General features: G+C 65.5%; 3 protein-coding genes across 3 annotated transcripts; 1 reads left to right on the forward strand and 2 right to left on the reverse strand.

Moving 5' to 3' along the window:
• The first annotated feature begins 1,472 nt into the window (after nt 1–1,472).
• On the forward strand, nt 1,473–7,548 carry FHIP1B (FHF complex subunit HOOK interacting protein 1B). Its single transcript, XM_026724996.2, is given in 14 exon segments — nt 1,473–1,730; nt 1,885–2,499; nt 3,397–3,555; nt 4,073–4,159; nt 4,358–4,525; nt 4,759–4,838; nt 5,074–5,243; nt 5,389–6,216; nt 6,219–6,296; nt 6,560–6,738; nt 6,819–6,981; nt 7,109–7,167; nt 7,170–7,239; nt 7,242–7,548. Coding segments are annotated over 14 exon segments (2,958 nt in total). The 5' UTR covers nt 1,473–1,589; the 3' UTR covers nt 7,403–7,548.
• Nucleotides 7,549–8,001: 453 nt separating this feature from the next.
• C7H11orf42 (chromosome 7 C11orf42 homolog) lies at nt 8,002–10,262 on the reverse strand. Its single transcript, XM_026725949.2, has 3 exons — nt 10,191–10,262; nt 8,621–9,332; nt 8,002–8,135 (listed from the first exon to the last, which is right to left on the reverse strand). The coding sequence occupies exons 1-3, from the start codon at nt 10,260–10,262 to the stop codon at nt 8,002–8,004; spliced, it is 918 nt and encodes a 305-aa protein (XP_026581734.1).
• Nucleotides 10,263–14,899: 4,637 nt separating this feature from the next.
• LOC113450438 (cystatin-A-like) lies at nt 14,900–16,163 on the reverse strand. The gene is made up of 3 exons (XM_026721630.2): nt 15,936–16,163; nt 15,670–15,771; nt 14,900–15,112 (listed from the first exon to the last, which is right to left on the reverse strand). The coding sequence occupies exons 1-3, from the start codon at nt 15,996–15,998 to the stop codon at nt 14,978–14,980; spliced, it is 300 nt and encodes a 99-aa protein (XP_026577415.2). The 5' UTR covers nt 15,999–16,163; the 3' UTR covers nt 14,900–14,977.
• Between the last annotated feature and the right edge of the window lie 1,260 nt (nt 16,164–17,423).

The raw sequence follows: 17,423 nt of genomic DNA on the forward strand, positions 1-17,423 counted from the left end.
GCAGGCAGCTCCACTTTCTAAACTTCCACCCCCCTCAAAGTGCTCGCCCTCCGCCCGGGGTTCTTGGGAGGCTGGGACGAGGCCGGGCAGAGCGCAGGGGTGGGGTGGCAGTTCGGAGATCTGCAACCAGGTGCTGCGCTTTTGCCACCCTGCCTGTCCCTTGGCCTAGGCTGGCCGATGTGGGTCACGCCTCTTACGGCGCCCTCGGTGGCACTGCTCTGAAGGCTGCCGGGAAGCCGGTCCTGGTTTTGGCTGGTGGCAGAGCCCAGCAGCTCCTCTTGCACCCATGGCGCCTGCCTGCCTGTCCTGGGATGCCCAGCCAGGCCTTCAGTCCCCAGGCCCTCTGGCTGCCCACAGCCGTGGGGGTGGGGGGGAGAGGTGACCCAGAGCCACAGCCAGCCTGCTCGCTTCCCTGCTGCAGCCGCTCAGGACGCGCGATGGGGCCCAGCTCCGCTTTCCTTGCGGGTGGGCCATGCTTGCCGGAAAGGAGCCGGGACTGTCCTCCTGGCGGTGGGGGAAGCCGCCGAGGCCTCGGTCAGAGCCGCCAGGGAGTTGCTGCTGGCTGGCAGGTTGTCAGGCGGTCCTTTCAGCCCCCCTGAGCTTGGAGGCTGCCCGGCTCCTGGGCCTCTTTGCGTGTGGCGCCCATGTCAGATTTGCTCCCCTGGGGTGCTTTTGTGGGCACCGAGGGCATCTGCCTTGTCAGGCGGGACCCAGCTGGGGTGTGCCCTGAGCGAGGGAAGCCGGAAGCCCTTCCAGCTGGGCCGAGAGGCCATTTCAAAGCTTGGCATTAACTGTCAGGCCACCCTGGCGCTGCCCGTTGGCGGAGTGACGTTCAGGAAGTGGTTTCTGAGTTCAGCCTGTGATGACAGGACACGAGGAAGCCTTGAAGGGCCTCCTCCTCTTCTCCTTGGAGCCCTCCCCTCTTTCCTTGGCACCCGAGGAGACCCCTGGCCTCCCCTGGGTTTTGGGCCCGGGCGCTCGGGTCCTTGAGCCCCAGCAGTTGCTTGCTGGCAGTTGGCAAGGGGATTCCCGGGCACGGAGCCAGCGTCTCCTCTTTGCTTATTCATGGGGAACTTAGCAGCCACGGTTCCTCTTCCGGGGCTGGGATGCCGGATGCCCCTCAGAGCAGGCAGCCTCGGGTGGCCCAAACGGCTTGAGGGGGCGCGTGGGGGGCTGAGCGTCTTGTGGGAGAGAAACTGGGCTTCCCCCAGGGAGGAGAGTCCTAGATTAGGAAGGCTGGGCTGGGACCATCTGCCCCACCGCCCTGCCGCGAGCACTCCCCCACCCACTGGAGGGCCTCTCCGGGGGGGGGGCTTTGTGGGGCCTCCTTCCCCTCGGGGTCGGGAGCAGCTGGTGGCTACTGGCAAAGGCGCCTGAATCGCTTGCCTGCCAGCTGCACCTGCCCCCTTCCTTCCGAGGTAGGTCTGCGGTCCGCCCCCTCACAGCCCCCTTTCCGTCTCTCGTGTCTGCAGCTTGGCACGGCCTCTGTAGCAAGATGGGTGCCCCAGCCGGGCGACTGGCGGCTTGTCCTCCGCTGCTCTGCCTCACGGGAGGCAGCCTTTGACCTGCCTGCAGCCCCTCCCCTCCCCATGGAGAAGATGAGCTGGCTGAGCAAACTGAACCCCCGAGCGCCAGCTGGGCCGAGGGCGAGCAGGGGCGCCAGCCTGCAGGGCCCGGTGACGGCGGACCCTGAAACCTGCCTGATGGTCTTCAAGAACCACTGGGCTCAGGTGAGTGACCCAGGTGAGTGGCCCAGGTGAGCGGCTTTGGGCAGCCGGCAGGAGGGGGCATCGGAGCGCAGGGGAGCCCAGCCAGCGGGCACAAGAGACCTGCCCCCCCCCCCGAGTCAGGGGACCCAGCCCGACATGTTTCCTCTCCTGGCAGGTGCTGAGGATCCTGGAGAAGCGGGGCCCCCATGTGGCTCCGGGGGCGGCGGATGACCTGAGTGCCGTGCGCAACAACACCTACCAGATGGTGACCCTGCTGGCGGAGGAGCGCCCGCAGGCCGAGCTGGCCATGGGGCCCATCCTGGAGTTTGCGGTCTCGGAGGGGGTGCTGGAGCACCTGCTGGGCTGGCACCTGCAGCGGGAGGTGCCCGAGGAGCGCAAGGTGGAGCTGCTGAAGCTGTTCGAGACGCTGATCAGCCAGGCCCACCAGCCGCTGCTGCTGCACCAGAAGGCCGTGCTGGGCCCGCTGCTGCGGCTGCTGGCCCTGTGTGCCGAGCCGGCCTCGCCCCTGCTGGAGGGCAGCCTGGTGCTGCTGCTGAGCCAGCTCTGCGTCTCGGTGGCCCGGGACCCCCCGCTGCTGGAGCTCTTCTTCCACAGCCCCTCCGGGCAGGGGCCCCGCCACCTGCTGCTCTTCTCCCTCCTCATCCCCTTCATCCACCACGAAGGCGGGCTGGGCCAGCAGGCGCGGGACGCGCTGCTCCTCCTGATGGCCGTGTCCTCCGGCAGCCGGACCGTCGCCTGCTACATCACCGAACACTCCTACTTCTGCCCGGTGAGCCCGCTGGAATCGCCTGCCAGGGGGGGCGGTTGCTCTGGTTGGCGCTGGCTGCCTTTGGGAGCCTCTCTTGGCTCTGGCCAAGGAGGCTGGCAGCTTCCCTTCCAAATCCGGCGCCTGCCTTGTGGCATGGCTTGAATTCCTATTCTTGTCCCAAAGGGGTTGCGTCGATCCCGCTCTTTCTCCAGGCCCCGGCGTTATTTTGAGCTGGGGTTTCGGTTGCATTTGCTCCCCAAGAGCTGTTGCCATAGAGTGGTGAACCTGTGCTAGAAGGGAACGTGGGCACCGGGATGGCAGGCTGTGGAGGGAGGAGGAGAGACTAGAAACGCCAGGCCAGAAATAGCGCAGAGGCTGCTCCTTGTCGGCGCTGCGCTTCCTCCGTGGGGCTCTCGGGCAGAGCGGCAGGGCCGCCGGGCCGAGTGGGCGTGCTGGCTCTGCGCTGGCCCAGTTGTGCCCAATTGTCAGAGGCTGCTTGGACCACTCAGCTGCGGAGGTGCTTCCTGCAAGGGGGTCCGCTTGGCACACCCTGCAGGGCCTGGGGCAGCTTCTTGCCCCAGCTGGGCCCTGAAGCGAGGAAGAAGAGGGACGCCCTTGGGTGCCTGGGGAAGCCCAGGCGTCTTCATCGGGGGGCCGAGGGTGAGGAGCGCCTCAGGGCAAGGCAGACATCCGTGAAGCCAAAGCTGCTTCCCAGGGCCAGGGGGCAGCTGTCTGCCCTGGGGGGCCCTTCCGCCTGCCCACCCGCCAGAGGGACGCAGGCCGGCAGCTGGCCACACCTGTCCGCCCTCAGGCAGACGTGCGCAGAAGCTCCCTGCAGCCGCCTTCCCTGTCCTGGGGGTGGAAGGTCCTGGTTGTGGCCCCCTCCCCATTCTGACGGCCTCCTCCCTCCCCACCCAGGTCCTGGCCACGGGACTGAGCGCCCTCTACTCCTCGCTGCCCCGCAAATTGGAGGTCCGTGGGGATGACTGGCACTTCCTGCGCCGGGAGGACTGGATTGGGGTCCCGTCGCTCGTCCTCTTCATGAACTCCCTGGAGTTTTGCAATGCGGTCATCCAGGTAAGGCCGCTGTCCAGCAGGGAGAGCTGGGGGGGGAATTGGGGGGGGGAAGGGCATCCAGAAACCGCCTCAAACACCCTGAACAGATCTGCCCAGAAGGTCCCGCCTGGAGAGCTGAGCGGAGCCCTGGGATCTCGTCCCTGTGGAATCTGGAAGGATGCGGGGAGCGGCTCAGAGGGGGTGGGGGTGGGGTCTCTCTGCTGCTGGCCATGTGCAGCCAGGGCCAGGCGCCCCCTCCGTTGGGCTGGCCTTTGCGCATCTGTGGGCCTCTGGATGCTGCTCCGCCCAGGTTTTGCACAGGGTGCTCCCCACATACCTTGCTGCTCCCCCCCCGTCCCTGTGCAGGTAGGACATTGGGCCGGCCCCCTGATGAGCCCCCCTCCCCGATGTGGGTGGGGCCGCTGCCCTTCCGGAGGCCTTTGGGCTGCGTTCCACCTGCTGAGCCCTGGGCTGCTGCTCCTCCACTCGAGGGCTCCGGGCTGGGCGCTCCTCCTGACTCTGCCCCTTTGCCCTGCAGGTGGCCCACCCGCTGGTGCAGAAGCAGTTGGTGGATTACATCCACAGTGGGTTCCTGGTGCCGGTTATGGGCCCGGCTCTGCACAAGGTGAGGCTGAGCTTCCTCCCCCTTTCTGGCGGCAGGAGGGCAGGGCTGCCTTTGCCGGGCACCGGCTGCTCTGACTGCGGCTGGGATGGGGCGCCCAGGGCTCCTGCCAAAGACCAGCCATCGCAGGGCGGTGCCCGCCAGCTGCAGGCCTCGGGGCCACGGCGGGGCAGCCTTGGCTGAGGTTCCTCTGCCCGCCAGACGTCCATCGAAGAGATGATCGCCAGCACGGCCTACCTGGACCTCTTCCTGCGCAGCATCAGCGAGGCGGCCCTCCTGAAGACCTTCCTGCGCTTCCTGCTGCTCCACCTGCACGACAGCAGCACCATCCTTGACACTCTGGTGGCGCGGATCGCCAGCAATTCCCGGGTGAGGCGGCCAGCCTGGCATGGGCACCGGGGGCCCCCACACAGCTTCTGCACCAGGAAGGCCGTGTGGGGCACGGGAAGGCCGAAAACAGGACCCCCCCACCCCACTGAGGGGCAGCAGCTCAGGGTTGCAGGAAGGCCCTCCCTGAAGGAGGGGGGCAGGGGGGGGCTTGGGGCCTTTGCCTAGTTCAGGGGGGTGGCTGCTTCCTCTAACCCCGCCCCTTCTGCCCCCAGCTCTGCATGGTCTCCCTCAGCCTCTTCCGGACGCTGATCGGCCTTCACTGCGAGGACGTCCTGCTGCAGCTGGTGCTGAGGTACGGGGGGCCTTCTTTGGGGGGGGGAAGCGAATGGCTCCCCAGCAGTGCTGAAGGCAGAAGCGGAAGGGCTTTGGGGGGAGTGGGGGGGATCGCCCCCCCTTAGAAGAGCTGCCCAGGCAGCAGCCCTTCCTTTGCTTGGCCTCTCTGGATGAGGAGCGGCCCCTGGTGGGCCTCTAGGGCATTGCAGGTGGCGCCACAGCTCCTCACTCCCCAGACACTGCCGCCCCCCCAGGTACCTGATCCCCTGCAGCCACGTCATGCTGAGCCAGAAGAGAGCGGTCAAGGAGCTGGACCTGTACGGCAAGGCTGCTGCCAAGTTCCTCTCGCTGATCCCTCACTGCTGCCGCCTGGAGAGCCTGCCCCCCCCGGAAGAGGAGGAGGAACGGGCAGCCTGGTCCAAGGGTGAGGCTGGGGGTGGGTGGGTGGGAAGAGCCTCCCTGGAGGGGCTCCCTCAGGCTGGGACTCTTGGGGTTGGGCTCAGGGTCCTCCTCTTGAGGACGGGGCTTTGTGGCTGGGCTTGACCCTTCCTCCTCCGCCGTCTCCCCAGGCCAAGGCAGCCCCAGTGTGGACTCCTCCTCCGTGGTGACCGTCCCCAGGCCCTCCACGCCGTCTCGCATCTCCTTCTTCAGCCGCCAGTCCAGCTTCAGCACGGAGGCCCCCAGTCCCACCCCCCGCTCTCCAGGGACGCCCGCAGGCAGCCCTGGTCACCGTCCCGGCAGGTGGGAGGAGGCCTCAGACCTGGAAGGGAACTACCTGGAATACCTGCGGGATGCGCGGCTCAACATCGACCTCTGCGTGCGTGCCTGCCGCGTCTGGTCGGCCCCCTACGATGGGGAGGAGCCCAATGCCGGCAGCTTAGCTCCACCCCTGGGTGCCTCCTCGGCAGCCGACGCGTCCGTCCATCCCAAGGGGGCCCTGCCAGATCCCGCACCTGCCTCCCCCCGGACTAAAAAGCGGGGGGCGAGCCTTGAAGTGGCCCCTGCCGCTGTGCCGCCAAGCACCGCCCCACCTGCGGACACCAAAGGGAAGCAGCCTCTGCTTAACGGGGCCCACGTGGATGCTGGCATCAAGAAGGGCCGCTGGGGCCCCCCCGAGGGCCCCTCCGAGAACGGGTCAGTCCCGCCTGCCAGCCTTTGGGAAGGCGCCTCCTGCCTGGACTTGCTCGCGGATGAGGGGCTGAGCCAGGCCCCCCTGGAGAATGGGGGGCCGCTGACGGTGGAGGAGTTCCACCGGGAACTGTGTCAGCTGCAGGACGAGATGGCCAACGGGGGCCGAGCTGAGGAAGAGCCCCCCTCCGAGCCGGAACCGCTTTCCCGGGAGGAGGAGGAGGAAGCCTTCCACTGCTTTGCCTCCTGCCCCGAGGGCTCTGCCCCGCCCCGCCTGCTGACCCCCTCTCCCAGATCCTCAGCAGCCCCCTCCGGGCCTCGGGGCAGCCTTCCAGCCAGCCGTTCACCGGTGAGTCTCCTTCCCGCCTCATGCAGGGAAGCCTTTGGGAGGGAGGGTCCTTTCTCAAGCGGCTGCCTGGTCCTTCGGCCGGGGGTCTGTGGGGTGGGGGTCACGATGGCTCCAGGGCCGTGTGGGGGAGTGGAGGGGGGGCTCCTCCCCTCTCAGGCTAGGCCAGCCAAGAGGCAGGATCGGTTAGGGTCCTCCTGTGCAGCCATGCCCCTGTGGGGGGGCATGTGTCTCCCCCACCGCCTGATGGCCACCCGTGTCCGCAGGCCCCTTCCTGGCTATCCTGCTGGCCAAGCTGGAGAACATGCTGCAGAACTCGCTCTACGTCAACTTCCTGCTGACGGGGTTGCTGGCTCAGCTCGCCTGCTACCCGCAGCCGCTCCTGCGCTCCTTCCTGCTCAACACCAACATGGTCTTCCAGCCCAGCGTCAAGTCCCTCCTCCAGGTAGCTCAGCGGCCGGGGGAGGGAAGGGGCACACCCCCCCGGGGAAGGTGGCTGAGGGCCTGGCTTCTCCTCCCCGACAGGTCCTCGGCTCAGTGAAGAACAAAATCGAGGGATTCGCGGCCAGCCAGGAGGACTTCCCCTCCCTGCTCTTAAAGGCCAGGAAGTACCTGACTGCCCGGGCCAGGCCGGACGCCCCCGATGCCCTCAACCCCCTGCCCCCCCTGCGCCGCCCTGAGGCCCTCGGTGAGCAACCCTGGTCCCCTGGCAAGGCGGGAAAGGGCCCTGGAGGCGGTTGGGGAGGGTGGCGGCTCAGCCTTTGTCCACTGGCTGCCCTGGCTGCCGGTCTTGACCTGTGCCCTCTCCCCGCCAGTGAAGAGCCGCAAGCCCACCATTGGGGAGCTGATCATGCGTCACACCAACAGCCCCACGCGCGGGCCCGCCAGGCCGCCCAGCTGGCCCTGCAGCATGTGCGCGAAGGCCAGGTGCTGCAGGCACTCTCGGGGGCTCCCTCTTCCGCTCCGCCGAGAAGCAGAGCGAAGCGCTGCGGGTGAAGAACGCCGTCTACTGCGCCGTCATCTTTAGCGAGTTCCTGAAGGAGCTGGCAGCCATCGCCCAGGCCCACGCCGTCACCTCGCCCTTCCTGCTGGACCCCCCCCCAGAGTGAGCCCCACGCCTCTCCTGCCCCCACGGGGGGGCCCTCCGTTTTTAAAACTCCATACCAGGAAATGGACCTTTTTAATTTATTGGGAATGAATGTTTTTTCTGGGAAAAAATGGTTTGTTGCAATATATATATATATATCTCTATATATCTATAAGAAGCAGCCTCTGCCTGCCCTCTGCAGTGTGTGTGGGGAGACCCTCCCCTGACCCTTCCAGGTGTCTCCAGGGCCAGAGCTCTCTCGGCCCCCTGGACCTCTGGGAGGGGCAGCTTAAGCCAAGGCAGGGACCATCCTGCTCCTTTGGGGGGGGGACCTTCTTTTCCTACTGGGGGGCACCTCAACTCCCCAACAAGGCTTTGGGCAGCCCTGCTGTGGAAGCCCCCCTCCCTCCCCCGCAGTACTCGGTTGCCAAGCATCCATGAAGGGACCATCACAGGGCTGGACCTCCTTGTCCTCTGCCCCCCTTGAAGAAAAAGCCCCTGCCTGTCTGAAGAATAGCCCCCTCTGCCCCCGGCCAGGCCAGAGTCTGGGCATTGCTACATGCGAAAAAGGTGATTTATTGCTGGGGGGTGGGGTGGGGGGGCTGCCTGCTGCCGTCCAGGTCACTCTTCCGTGTCGCTCTCGGCCGCCGCGATGCTCTGCAGGAGGGGCAGGGACATGCAGTGCCTCTCGGGGTCAGCCAGGCTGCCGCAGGAGAACCCCAACTTGGGCCGTCGCTGCTTGAAGGGCCATTTCCCTGTGGGGACACAGAATGAGGGGGCCGTGGCAGGAGCCCCCAGGGAGAAGCCACCCCCATTCCCCCACTCCCAAGAATCCCAAATCCTCCTCCTCCAATCCGAGTTGGTCACTGGGACCGGAGGTTATTCTCCCAAGCCGCCTTATCCCTCCTCCCCTCCTCACAAACCCCTCTCCCTCTAGCACGGATGGCGTTCCCTAGTTGGGTCAGGAAATGCTTGCAAGGAAACAAGATCTCCTAGGGTCCCACAGTCCTCCTCCACGTACACGGGTGGGGATGGGCGTCTCCGGGCAGGAGTCCTTTGGGCCCCAGGGAGGCCGTACCGTGGAGGGAAGGGCAGCTGTGGCCCTTCGCCCGGCAGAAGCACAGCCGGCCATGCAAGCAGCCTCAAGCCCTCCTAACTGGGTTTAGCTTTTTTTGGGGGAGCACAGTGGCTCCATCCCTGCTTTGGGGAGGAGGGGGGTGGGGCCTCCCTGTTTCCTCACCTGTCACCGTCCTCAGGGGCCTGCCCAGGACCCTCCATCGCTTGCGCAGGGCCGTGGTCTCCCTCTCCCTGGGCAGGGGGGCCTCCAGGGCTCGGGCTGGGGGAGAGGCCTCCAGCATGGCCATCCTTATCCAGGCTACCCTGGTGGGCAGGCTGCGGCCCATGGGCTTCTGGGAGCCCAGCACGCCTTTGTGGCTGAGGGCGAACTTGAGGCAGGCGAAGGCCAGCGGGAGGGGCGCCTCCTGGACGAAGTGCCGGTGCTCAGCGTCCTGGGTGACGGCCAGCGAGAGGCTGCCGGCGTAGAAGACCTCATGCACCACGTAGAGGCTGCGCTGGGAGCACAGCCAGGGCAGGTCGGGGCGCAGGGCCACTGTCCCGGGGCGCAGTGCCAAGAAGGCCACCTTCTTATGGACGCCGGCCAGGCAGAGGCGGATGTGGCGCAGTGCCCCGTCCACCAGCCGCGTCTCCTCATAGCGGGACTCGCCCCTCACGCGGGCACTGTACTCGCGGGTGCAGTGGGTCAGCTCCCTGGGGGCCGGCCCGCTGGGCAGCAGGCTTTCTAGGGGCCCGATGGGCACCAGGACGCACTGCCGGCGCAGGAGGCTCTGCCCCAGCTGCGGCTTCTTGATCAGCACCGTCAGGAGGTCGTAGGAAGCGGCGTCTTCCAGGAAAGGCACCGGCACCACGCTGGGCCCGAAGCGCTCCTCGATGACCTGCAGGGAGACAGAGGCTGTCACGGGGAGCACGGCCGTCCCGGCCCTTCGCGAGCAGAAGGGCCGCTCTGCTGCACGCCCTGCTCGGTCGCCCCTTCTCCTTGGCGGCGGCAGCAGCAGCAGCAGCAGCAGCAGCAGCAGCAGCAGCAGCAGCCAGAAGGCCAGCTTAGCCAAACCGGGTATTACTTTGGCCTGGAGGAAGGCTCTTTCTGCAGGATCCAATCCGGGTGGGTCACCAGGACCCGAGAGGCTCGGGCTGGAGGCCATCCTCAGGGAGCTTCTCTCCGTTAACCGAGGGCGTCCTTTGGGCTCTTCTGGGCTCTAAAGTGGCTTTCTAGAGGTCGATTGAAGACACACACACACACACACACACACATCAACCCGTATCGCTGCAGGACAGGCCACTCTCTGATGGAGGGAAGCTCCCTGGGGACGGGCCCCACCACTGCCCCTCTCTGGCCCTGGTGACCCACCCAGACTGGATCCTGCAGCGTTATCCTGGGACACGTGGAGTCCATTTCATTCCTGAGCGAGCTTCCTCTTCCTCCCAGGATGTCGTCCTTTCCAATTGCAAGTACATCTCTCTCCCCCCCCTCCCTCCCTCCCACCCTCATTGGAGAGATGTCCATCAATTAAGGGAACATCCCCATGACCAAAGGGGCCCAGGTGTCCAGGGCTGCCCTGTCAAGGACACCCCCTCCCCGGAACCGCCTCCTGCAGCTGCCGAGCCTCTCCCCATCCAGGCCAAGGGGCCCTGCTCTGCCCCAGCCGCTGCAGCTGCCCCTGATATGCACATCCAGGCTGCACCCATAGCCCTCTGGGGCAATGCCCTTCCCAGTGCCAGCTCTGCCCTCTCACCTTGTCCCGGATCAGTTCCCAGTTGGCATCTGCCTCGCTGATCTTGAGACTTGGGCTCCCTCCGCCGTCCATCTTGCCAGCTGTGGGGCTGGCCCGTAAGGGGTCTGGGGTGTTTGTAGGAGGGTGGGCCCTAAGGGAAGCCAGGAGAGACGGGGGGAGCCAGTTGGGGGCTCCGGAGGAGGGTTTCCCCCCAGAGTCCTGGAGGCAGCTGGGCCCGCTGGCCTGTGAAGTCACAAAGGGAGCTCTGCTTGCATCATCACCTGGACGAGGGGAGGAGGAGGAGCAGGGACCTTCCTCTGCCACGGGGCGGGGGTGGGGGAGGCTGGCTGCAACCCCAAAGTCTGGGAATGGATGCAGAGGGAGAGCCAGCCCTGCAAGGTAGGACGGATGCGGAAACCGACTCCCCAAGGCCAGGTGAAACTCCGTATCAGGATTCCAGCAATCGCCCTAATTCATGATTCTCGAACCAAACTCCAAAACCCTTCCAAGGATTCATTAGAGGCGACATCCTGGCCCTGCCCTGGGCGCAGCCAACTCTGGCAGACGTCAGAGTCCCCTGGGACCCCCATCCCCCGTGTGTCTCATAATCCAGAGTCTCCCACTGAGCACCTTCACGGGCTGGGGGTCATAAATCAGCTTCTCCAACTGAAAATATTTGTGGGCAAAAACGCGGGTGGTTTAGTGACCCTCTTTCCAAGTGAAGAGGTGGAATGGGCTCTGGCTTCCCAGCGGCTGCCCTGCGCTTTCATCCACAGCGGCTTCAGTAACAGAAGCCGGAGCTCCTGAGCGCATCGGCCCTTCCCTGCCTCTTCGGCCAGTCGGAAGGTTTCCTTGCAGGGCTCCCAGGCTGCGGCAGCCACGCCTGACCACAAACAAGCCAGATTAAAAAGCCCCCAAGAAGCAGCCAGTCAGATTCTATCCTAGGAACTGCTACGCCAAGGAACCCCAAGATTGAATCACCCACAGAATCTCTTCCAGCTAGAAGTTCTGATCCCCCTTCCCTCCTTCCTGTCTCTCCTCTCTCTCTCTGCGCGAGAGAGAGAGGGGGATGGAGGGAGAGGATAGAGGAATCTGCTCTGGTAGCCTCGGAGAGTCCTGGGGATGGATCAGTTTAAGAAGGGGAAACCTGGGGGATCCCCTCTTCCCAATCAGAGCAGCCCCTTCTTTAGGGAAGGAGGTGCCAACCACGAGGCTTGCAATATGGCACCCAGAGCCAACAAGGCAGCCTTGCAAGTGGCACATCCGGGAAGCTGCCTTCCGCCGGCCCAGGCATCCTTGAGCTGCTGCCACCTGGACCAGCTGCAGCTTCAGAATGGTCTTCGAGGGCAGCCCCACCTAGAAGGCCCTGGGCTAGTTTAGACCGGAGGTGCTTAAGGCACGGGTGTATACGGCCTGCTCAGGTTGGCCGGCTGAATTGCGTCCGTGCTTGCGCAGCTGAGCTGCCCTCTCCCCTCCTCAGGCAGGGACGCTCTATGCTCCCCTGGGCTACCGGCCTCCTTCCCCGGCACACCAAGGTCTGCTCTGGGGAGCTGGCATTCAGCCAGACCGGGGTCAGCTGGCGCAGCTGCTGTAGGGTTTGTGGGAGGCCAGCCTGCCGCACTGCTGCTGAAGAGGAACAGCTGGACCCAGCTGCCGTGAGAGCTGGCTGCCCTCCAGCGGACCACAAGGGCGGCGGAAGAGATGCTGCTGCCCCTCTTCTCTGGTTGCACCAGCTGGCAGCCCTCACACCATCTGTGGGCAGCCTGAGAGCCCCACTGCTGATGGGGCTGGCTCTGGAAATGGCTGCCCTGGCCCTCAGTAGCGAAAGGAAGGGCTCCCCGCCCTCCTGCCCGGGGCCCAGAGGGAAGGAGGGAGGGCAGGAGGGGCCTGGTCAGTACCCTGGCAAGGCTGTTCCTGGCTCTGCCCTCCGGCCCCAGCGGCCTTTGTCCTGATTTGCACACACCCCAGACCCCCCGCTGTTCATGGCTGGGAGATTCTCCCCGATGCATCGTCGGCCCCGAGGTGCCTTTCCCAACTTTCTTGGCTTTTCCCTGGAAGGCCTTTTGCTTCTCACCCAAGGAGCTCCTCTGGCCCAGTGCAGCGCTGGAGTTCTTCAGAGGTTTCTTGGACGAATAAGCTCCTTTGGGTCGTCCCTCCTTGGTTGCCAGGACCGAGGCAGGCCAAGAGCCGGGGATCCACTCAAGCACGCATCCCAGGGGCGCAGGCAGAAGGCAAATGGGGTGGAGGAAAGGGATGGCCCCGGGCGGACTCTGTCCCAGTGGCTAAATGCGTCGTGTGTAGAGGCGTCTTTGTGGTCAGGTGTGGCCCCCAAGCCTCTAGAGCCCCACAAAGTTGTCAGCTCAAGGGTTGCATAATGAAACAGTGCAAAGCCCGACTTCCTCCTCCGCTGTGGCCAAGCTCGTCCCTCTGCAACTAAAGGAGGACCACGCAGGACCCGGGGAGCGTTCAAAGGCAGCCCACGGATGTTCTGGCAGGGCGTGGACAATTCGGTGGGAGACAGGGCTGCCGGGAAAGAGAATTCCTCAATCCTAGAGCTGGAAGGGACCTTGGAGGTCATCTGGCCTAACCCCAGGTGTCCAGCCAAGTGCCGGATCCATGGTGGCATTTCTGGCAGAGGACCGGCCGGCCCCTCTCTGGTGGCCTTCGGCAAGGAAGCAGCCAAAGCTCCAGGGAGCAGCCAGGTGCCTCTTCCGGCCAGGATGGCCTGCCTGAAGCAGCTTCTTCCTGCCTTTCAGGCCTTGGCTGGACCCCGGCCTGTCGCAGGAGAGGGCGCCCGCTCCCCTCCCTTAACTGAGCCCCTGGGGTGGCCTTGGCCAGCCCCACCCGCAGGCCTGGCCCGGAGGTGACCAGCACCCCGCCGCCCCTCTCCAGGCCCAGCGCCCGCCGGCCCAGCGCCCCCTCGCGCCCGTAGAAGGGCTTGCCCCGCAGGCGGCTCCCGGCGGGCGGTAGAGGCCCGGCGCGGCTCAGGGCGGCGCGCCGGGCGAGCGGCAGCGGATGCTGATCCGGCCGTCCAGTCACCCCCGCCTGCCCGGAGGCCGCGCGGTCCTCGCCCTGCAGGGGACCCGGGGCGCCTCTCCCCCGACGGGGCACCAGGTGGCGGCGGGCGGGAGAAGCCGCGCAGCCCGGGCATCGTCCTCCCCGCCGCGCCTCTCCGGGGGAGGCGGCGGAGGAGCCCCGGGCCGGCCGGGTGCGCGCCCACCTCCGGCTCCCCGCTGCCCACCGAGCATCGCCGCGGGGAGACCGGCGTCCGGAGCGGGGGAGCGCCCGGTGCTGAGCCCGGCTGCGCGGGAGCGGCTCCCCCGGGCGGCCCGGCGGTCGGAGATTTGGGGCGCCGGGCGGGTCGGCGCACGAGTCCCGTCTCGGCTTCCCCGTCTGGCGCCGCCCCGGCCCGCGGGAGGAGGGGGGGGCGCCTCTCGCCAATCAGGGCGGCGGCTCTGCCCAGGGGAGCCCGGCGGCCGGGGGGCCTGGGCGCGGCTGGACTGCCGGAGCCCCCCCGGGCTTCTGGGCATCGGGCAGGAGAGAAGCCGGCAGGAGCTGGCGGCGGTTGCGATTGTGGGGAGAACAAGCGCCCGCCACCCGGAGGCTCCGCGGGGATTTGGGGAGGGTCCTTTGTGGGTCGCAACCTGAGGAGGCGGCTCCCCCGCCGCTTTCCTCCCCCGAACAAAGTATGCCCCCCGCCCCCTTCCTTTCCTCAGAGGACGGAGTCTGCAGCCTGCCCAGCGCAGTCCCTGCCCCCCACCCCCACCCCAGGGAAGGCCCCTAGGAGGGAGGGGGCCGTGGCAGGTCCAGAAACTCTGGGCTGGCGGTGGGGAATAGTCCCAAGACCCCCCCCCGCCCCACCAGCAAAGGTCGTTCTGTGCAGGGGGCGGCTCCCCTCCTTGGACCCTCCGGTCTAGGAACCGGGGAAGGGGGTTGGGTCCCTTCCCTCTGAGAGGTGGGGGAGAGGCCTATGGCCCTTGACCTGTGGGCAGCCTGGCCAGCTCAGGAATTCTGGGAGGAAGTCCAGAAGTCATAAAGGTGCCACAGTCCCCCCACCCCCCTTGTTTTAAAGGGGTATTTTGGCCCCTCCTGTCACTGTGTAGCTCTTAGTCAGCACCCTGTGGCTTCTTCCCTGCATGCGGTGGGTGTTCCTGGAAGTGACCTGTAAGCCCCAGTTTCCCCCTTTCCGTCTGCAGGCGCCTCGGGCACCTTTCTAAGTCTGGATGTAGCAGGCTGAATCCCCTCCTGGGCCCCCAGCCCCCTCCCCCCACCCGGTGTGGCTTGGAGAAGCTGTGCTGAGTCAGCAGGAGAGAGAGGCCAAGTATGGGAGTCCTCAACTTATGGCCACAGTTGAGCCCAACATTTCTGTTGTTGAGACTGTTGTTCAGTGAATTTAGCCCTATTTTATGACCTTTCCGGCCACTGTTGTTAAGTGGATCACTGCAGCTGTTAAGTTAGTAACGGTTGTTAAGTGAACCTGGCTTCCCCATTGACTTCGCTTGGCAGAGGGTTGCAAAAGGGGATCAACCCAGGGACCCCGTCATAACTTTGAGTCAGTGGCCAAGCACCTGGGTTCTGATCCCCTGACCCTGCAATGGCCGTAAGGGAGACAAGTGGTCCTAAGCCACTGTTTTCAGGGCCATTGTAACTTCGACTGGTCGCTAATGAACGGTCCTAAGCCAAGGACTCTAATGCCGGCCAGCTTAGTTTGCATCAAAAGCCCACGAGCCTTTCTGGGCAAAGGCCTTTATTCTGCTCGGAAGCTCCCCTGGCCCCGGGGAGGCCGGGCTTCTCCCTCCGGGCTGTGCCTAGAAGTAGGTGATGGGGTCCGCCTTGGTCTTGTCCAGCTGGAAGCCGGAGAGCTCAGCCTGCCCACCTTGATCCGGCAGGGCCTGGAAGATCTTCAGGTGGACGTAGTCGTTCTCCCAGTCCCCGCATTGCACCTGGGGGGAGGGAGGGAGCAGCGGGACGTCAGGCGCTTGGCCCCCTCCATCTGGGGGGCTGCCTCCGGACGAGGGCCCCGGGCCCCACAGCCCCGTCTCCAGGGGATGACAGGCGCTGCTTGTGGGGCTTCCAGGAAGGAATCCCGGGCCGTCCTCTCCCGCCTGAGGCCTCCCAAGGGGAAGGCCCCTCCCATCCTTCCCAGCGCTGCCTGGCTCCTGAGGTTCCAGTGGTGGGGCTGGGTGGGGGCCTGAGCCCACCTGGCTAAAGCCCCAAAGCGGAAGACGCGGCTCTCCTCGCCCTGAGGGGCCCTTCCAAGCCAGGGGTCTTTGCCCAGAGGGGCTGCTGGGGGCAGAGGGAGGAAGGCCGTGGGCTCCAGCAGGGCCCCAAGGACAGGCCGGGGCAGCCCGCCCCTCAGCGCCTGGGGAGGTGGGAAGGGTCTTTCGAGGGCAGCCTTTGTGGACGCCCAGACTCCTCCCGGATGGCCTGTAAGGGGCTGGTCCCCCCACCCTCCCTCCCCCGCTTGGGGTTGGGGCGATCCCGTGATTCAGCCACTGACCTTGATGAAGTAATTGGTGCCAGCGACCACCTGAGTACGGTACGAAATGGCCTCGTAGGTGGCAAATCTCCTGTTCGTCTCCTCCTCCAGCGTGCCTTTCACCTGGTGACAGGAGGAGGAGGTCCAGGCAGTGAGGCAGCAAGGGGGCCCTTTGGGGAGATGCCCGGAGGTGCCTGGGCAGACGACGGGGACTCGAGGGGTGCGTGCTTTGGGGGCCCCTCTTGGCAAGGCAGGGAAGGGATCTGGACGCAGGGCTTGGGACCCACCTGGTCAGCAAGGCCTTGGATTTCAGGGGTGGCTGGTTCCGGAGGAGAAAGCTCGCCAGGCATGGTGCTCCAGGTCTTGGGAGAAGTGGCTGGCAGTCTGGGCGGGTGTCCGGCTGAGGAGCCTCTGGGGGCAGCCCTGACCTCGGCCTTTTATGGCCACTCCGGGGAGCTGCCTGTGGCGATCAGGTGTCCCGCTGCTGCTGCTGCTGCTGCCGCCGTCACGTGAGGCCATCCCTGCGCATGGCCAGAGCCGTTCCACGTGTGGCCCTGCCCTCCTGGGGGACGGGTGGAGGAGAACCAGCCCGAGCCTGTTGGGGCCCTTTCGCAAGAGGGCCGGGCTGGGGCCGGGTGCCAGAGAGTGAGTCAGGGCCCGCCTGCAGGCCAGAGCAGAGGCTGGCAGGAAAGCAGCTGATCTCAGGTGGGGTGGGGCTCCTGTTCCCCCCCCCCCATCCATCCTCACCTGGGAGCTCCAGCATGGCTTCTCCCACATCTCTCTCGGCTCCAGCTGCCCCCACCAGGTGGCAGCTGCTAGAGGCCTTCAGTGGCATCTTGCGCCTCTGAGCTGAGACGTTTCCTTGCAGAGGCGTCATGGCCCAACCAGGGGGCCCCATCAGGGCTAGAAGGGAGGGATTGGCTCTCGCTTGATAGACAAGCGTTGGTGGGGATGGTCTTGGGGGTTCCTTGAGTAAGCTGTTGTTTACTGTTAGCTTCTTTGCCTGTGTTGGAAATTCCTTGATTGGTGTATTGTTTGCTTATTGATCGTTGGTCTAGTGCTAATCGTGGTACTAAGATCCTTTTTTTGGCTTCGGGAGTGTCTCCTTTGAATGGCCTGTAGATGTCGTATATCTCTATGGGCCTGTTGATGGCTGGTGTGCCTGGATGCCAGGCCTCGGGAGATTCTCTAGCGTTTCCAGACCTGGCTTGGTTGAGATGCGGAAGCTACGGCTCAGTCTGTCCATCAGGCCAAAACATCGCCTCCTCCCCAGTATTGATCTCAAGCACCGGATTAACGTCCAGACCGCTGGCAGGTCAGTGCCTGGAGGAGGGGAGAGGTTGGGGCCGTGCCAGGGGCAGGGAGATTTCCCCGTGGAAGACCAGTGACTCAGCAGAGGCACCACGAGGTTGTGATCGGCCAGGCAAGAAGGGAAGTGCTGGAAAGCACCTGGGTGGTGGCACGTAGGCAGCTTTCTGGGTCTTCCTGGATGTTCCAGTGGCCGTAACTGAGATAAGGAGGAAGAGGAGCAGCCGAATAAAGACCAGGCTGGAAACGAGGGAAAGAGAGGCGAGAGGGACCAAGGGAAGGAACTTCCTCCTCCTTCCTTCCTTCCTTCCTTCCTTCCTTCCTTCCTCCCTCCCTTCCCTCCCTCCCTCCCTCCCTCTCCTCCCTCCTTCCTTCCTTCCTTCCTTCCTTCCTTCCTTCCTTCCTTCCACCGTAGCCCCACAACTTCTGGAGGCAACTTCTGGGTGCTCCTCCATCACAGAAGGTTT

The sequence above is a fragment of the Pseudonaja textilis genome, chromosome 7, assembly GCF_049901715.1.
Source record: "Pseudonaja textilis isolate UNSWEBS1 chromosome 7, rPseTex1.2, whole genome shotgun sequence".
In the NCBI taxonomy this organism is placed as follows: Eukaryota; Metazoa; Chordata; class Lepidosauria; order Squamata; family Elapidae; genus Pseudonaja; species Pseudonaja textilis.

Excerpts from the sequence above, each read along its gene's own strand:
- C7H11orf42 (XM_026725949.2), bottom strand. The coding sequence starts at position 10,262 with ATGGACGGCGGAGGGAGCCCAAGTCTCAAGATCAGCGAGGCAGATGCC. Across the intron at positions 9,333-10,190 it reads GGGAACTGATCCGGGACAAG|GTCATCGAGGAGCGCTTCGG; the intron begins GTGAGAGGGCAG and ends GTCTCCCTGCAG. Across the intron at positions 8,136-8,620 it reads GCCCCTGAGGACGGTGACAG|GGAAATGGCCCTTCAAGCAG; the intron begins GTGAGGAAACAG and ends GTGTCCCCACAG.
- LOC113450438 (XM_026721630.2), bottom strand. The coding sequence starts at position 15,998 with ATGCCTGGCGAGCTTTCTCCTCCGGAACCAGCCACCCCTGAAATCCAA. Across the intron at positions 15,772-15,935 it reads TCCAAGGCCTTGCTGACCAG|GTGAAAGGCACGCTGGAGGA; the intron begins GTGGGTCCCAAG and ends TCCTGTCACCAG. Across the intron at positions 15,113-15,669 it reads GCACCAATTACTTCATCAAG|GTGCAATGCGGGGACTGGGA; the intron begins GTCAGTGGCTGA and ends CCCTCCCCCCAG.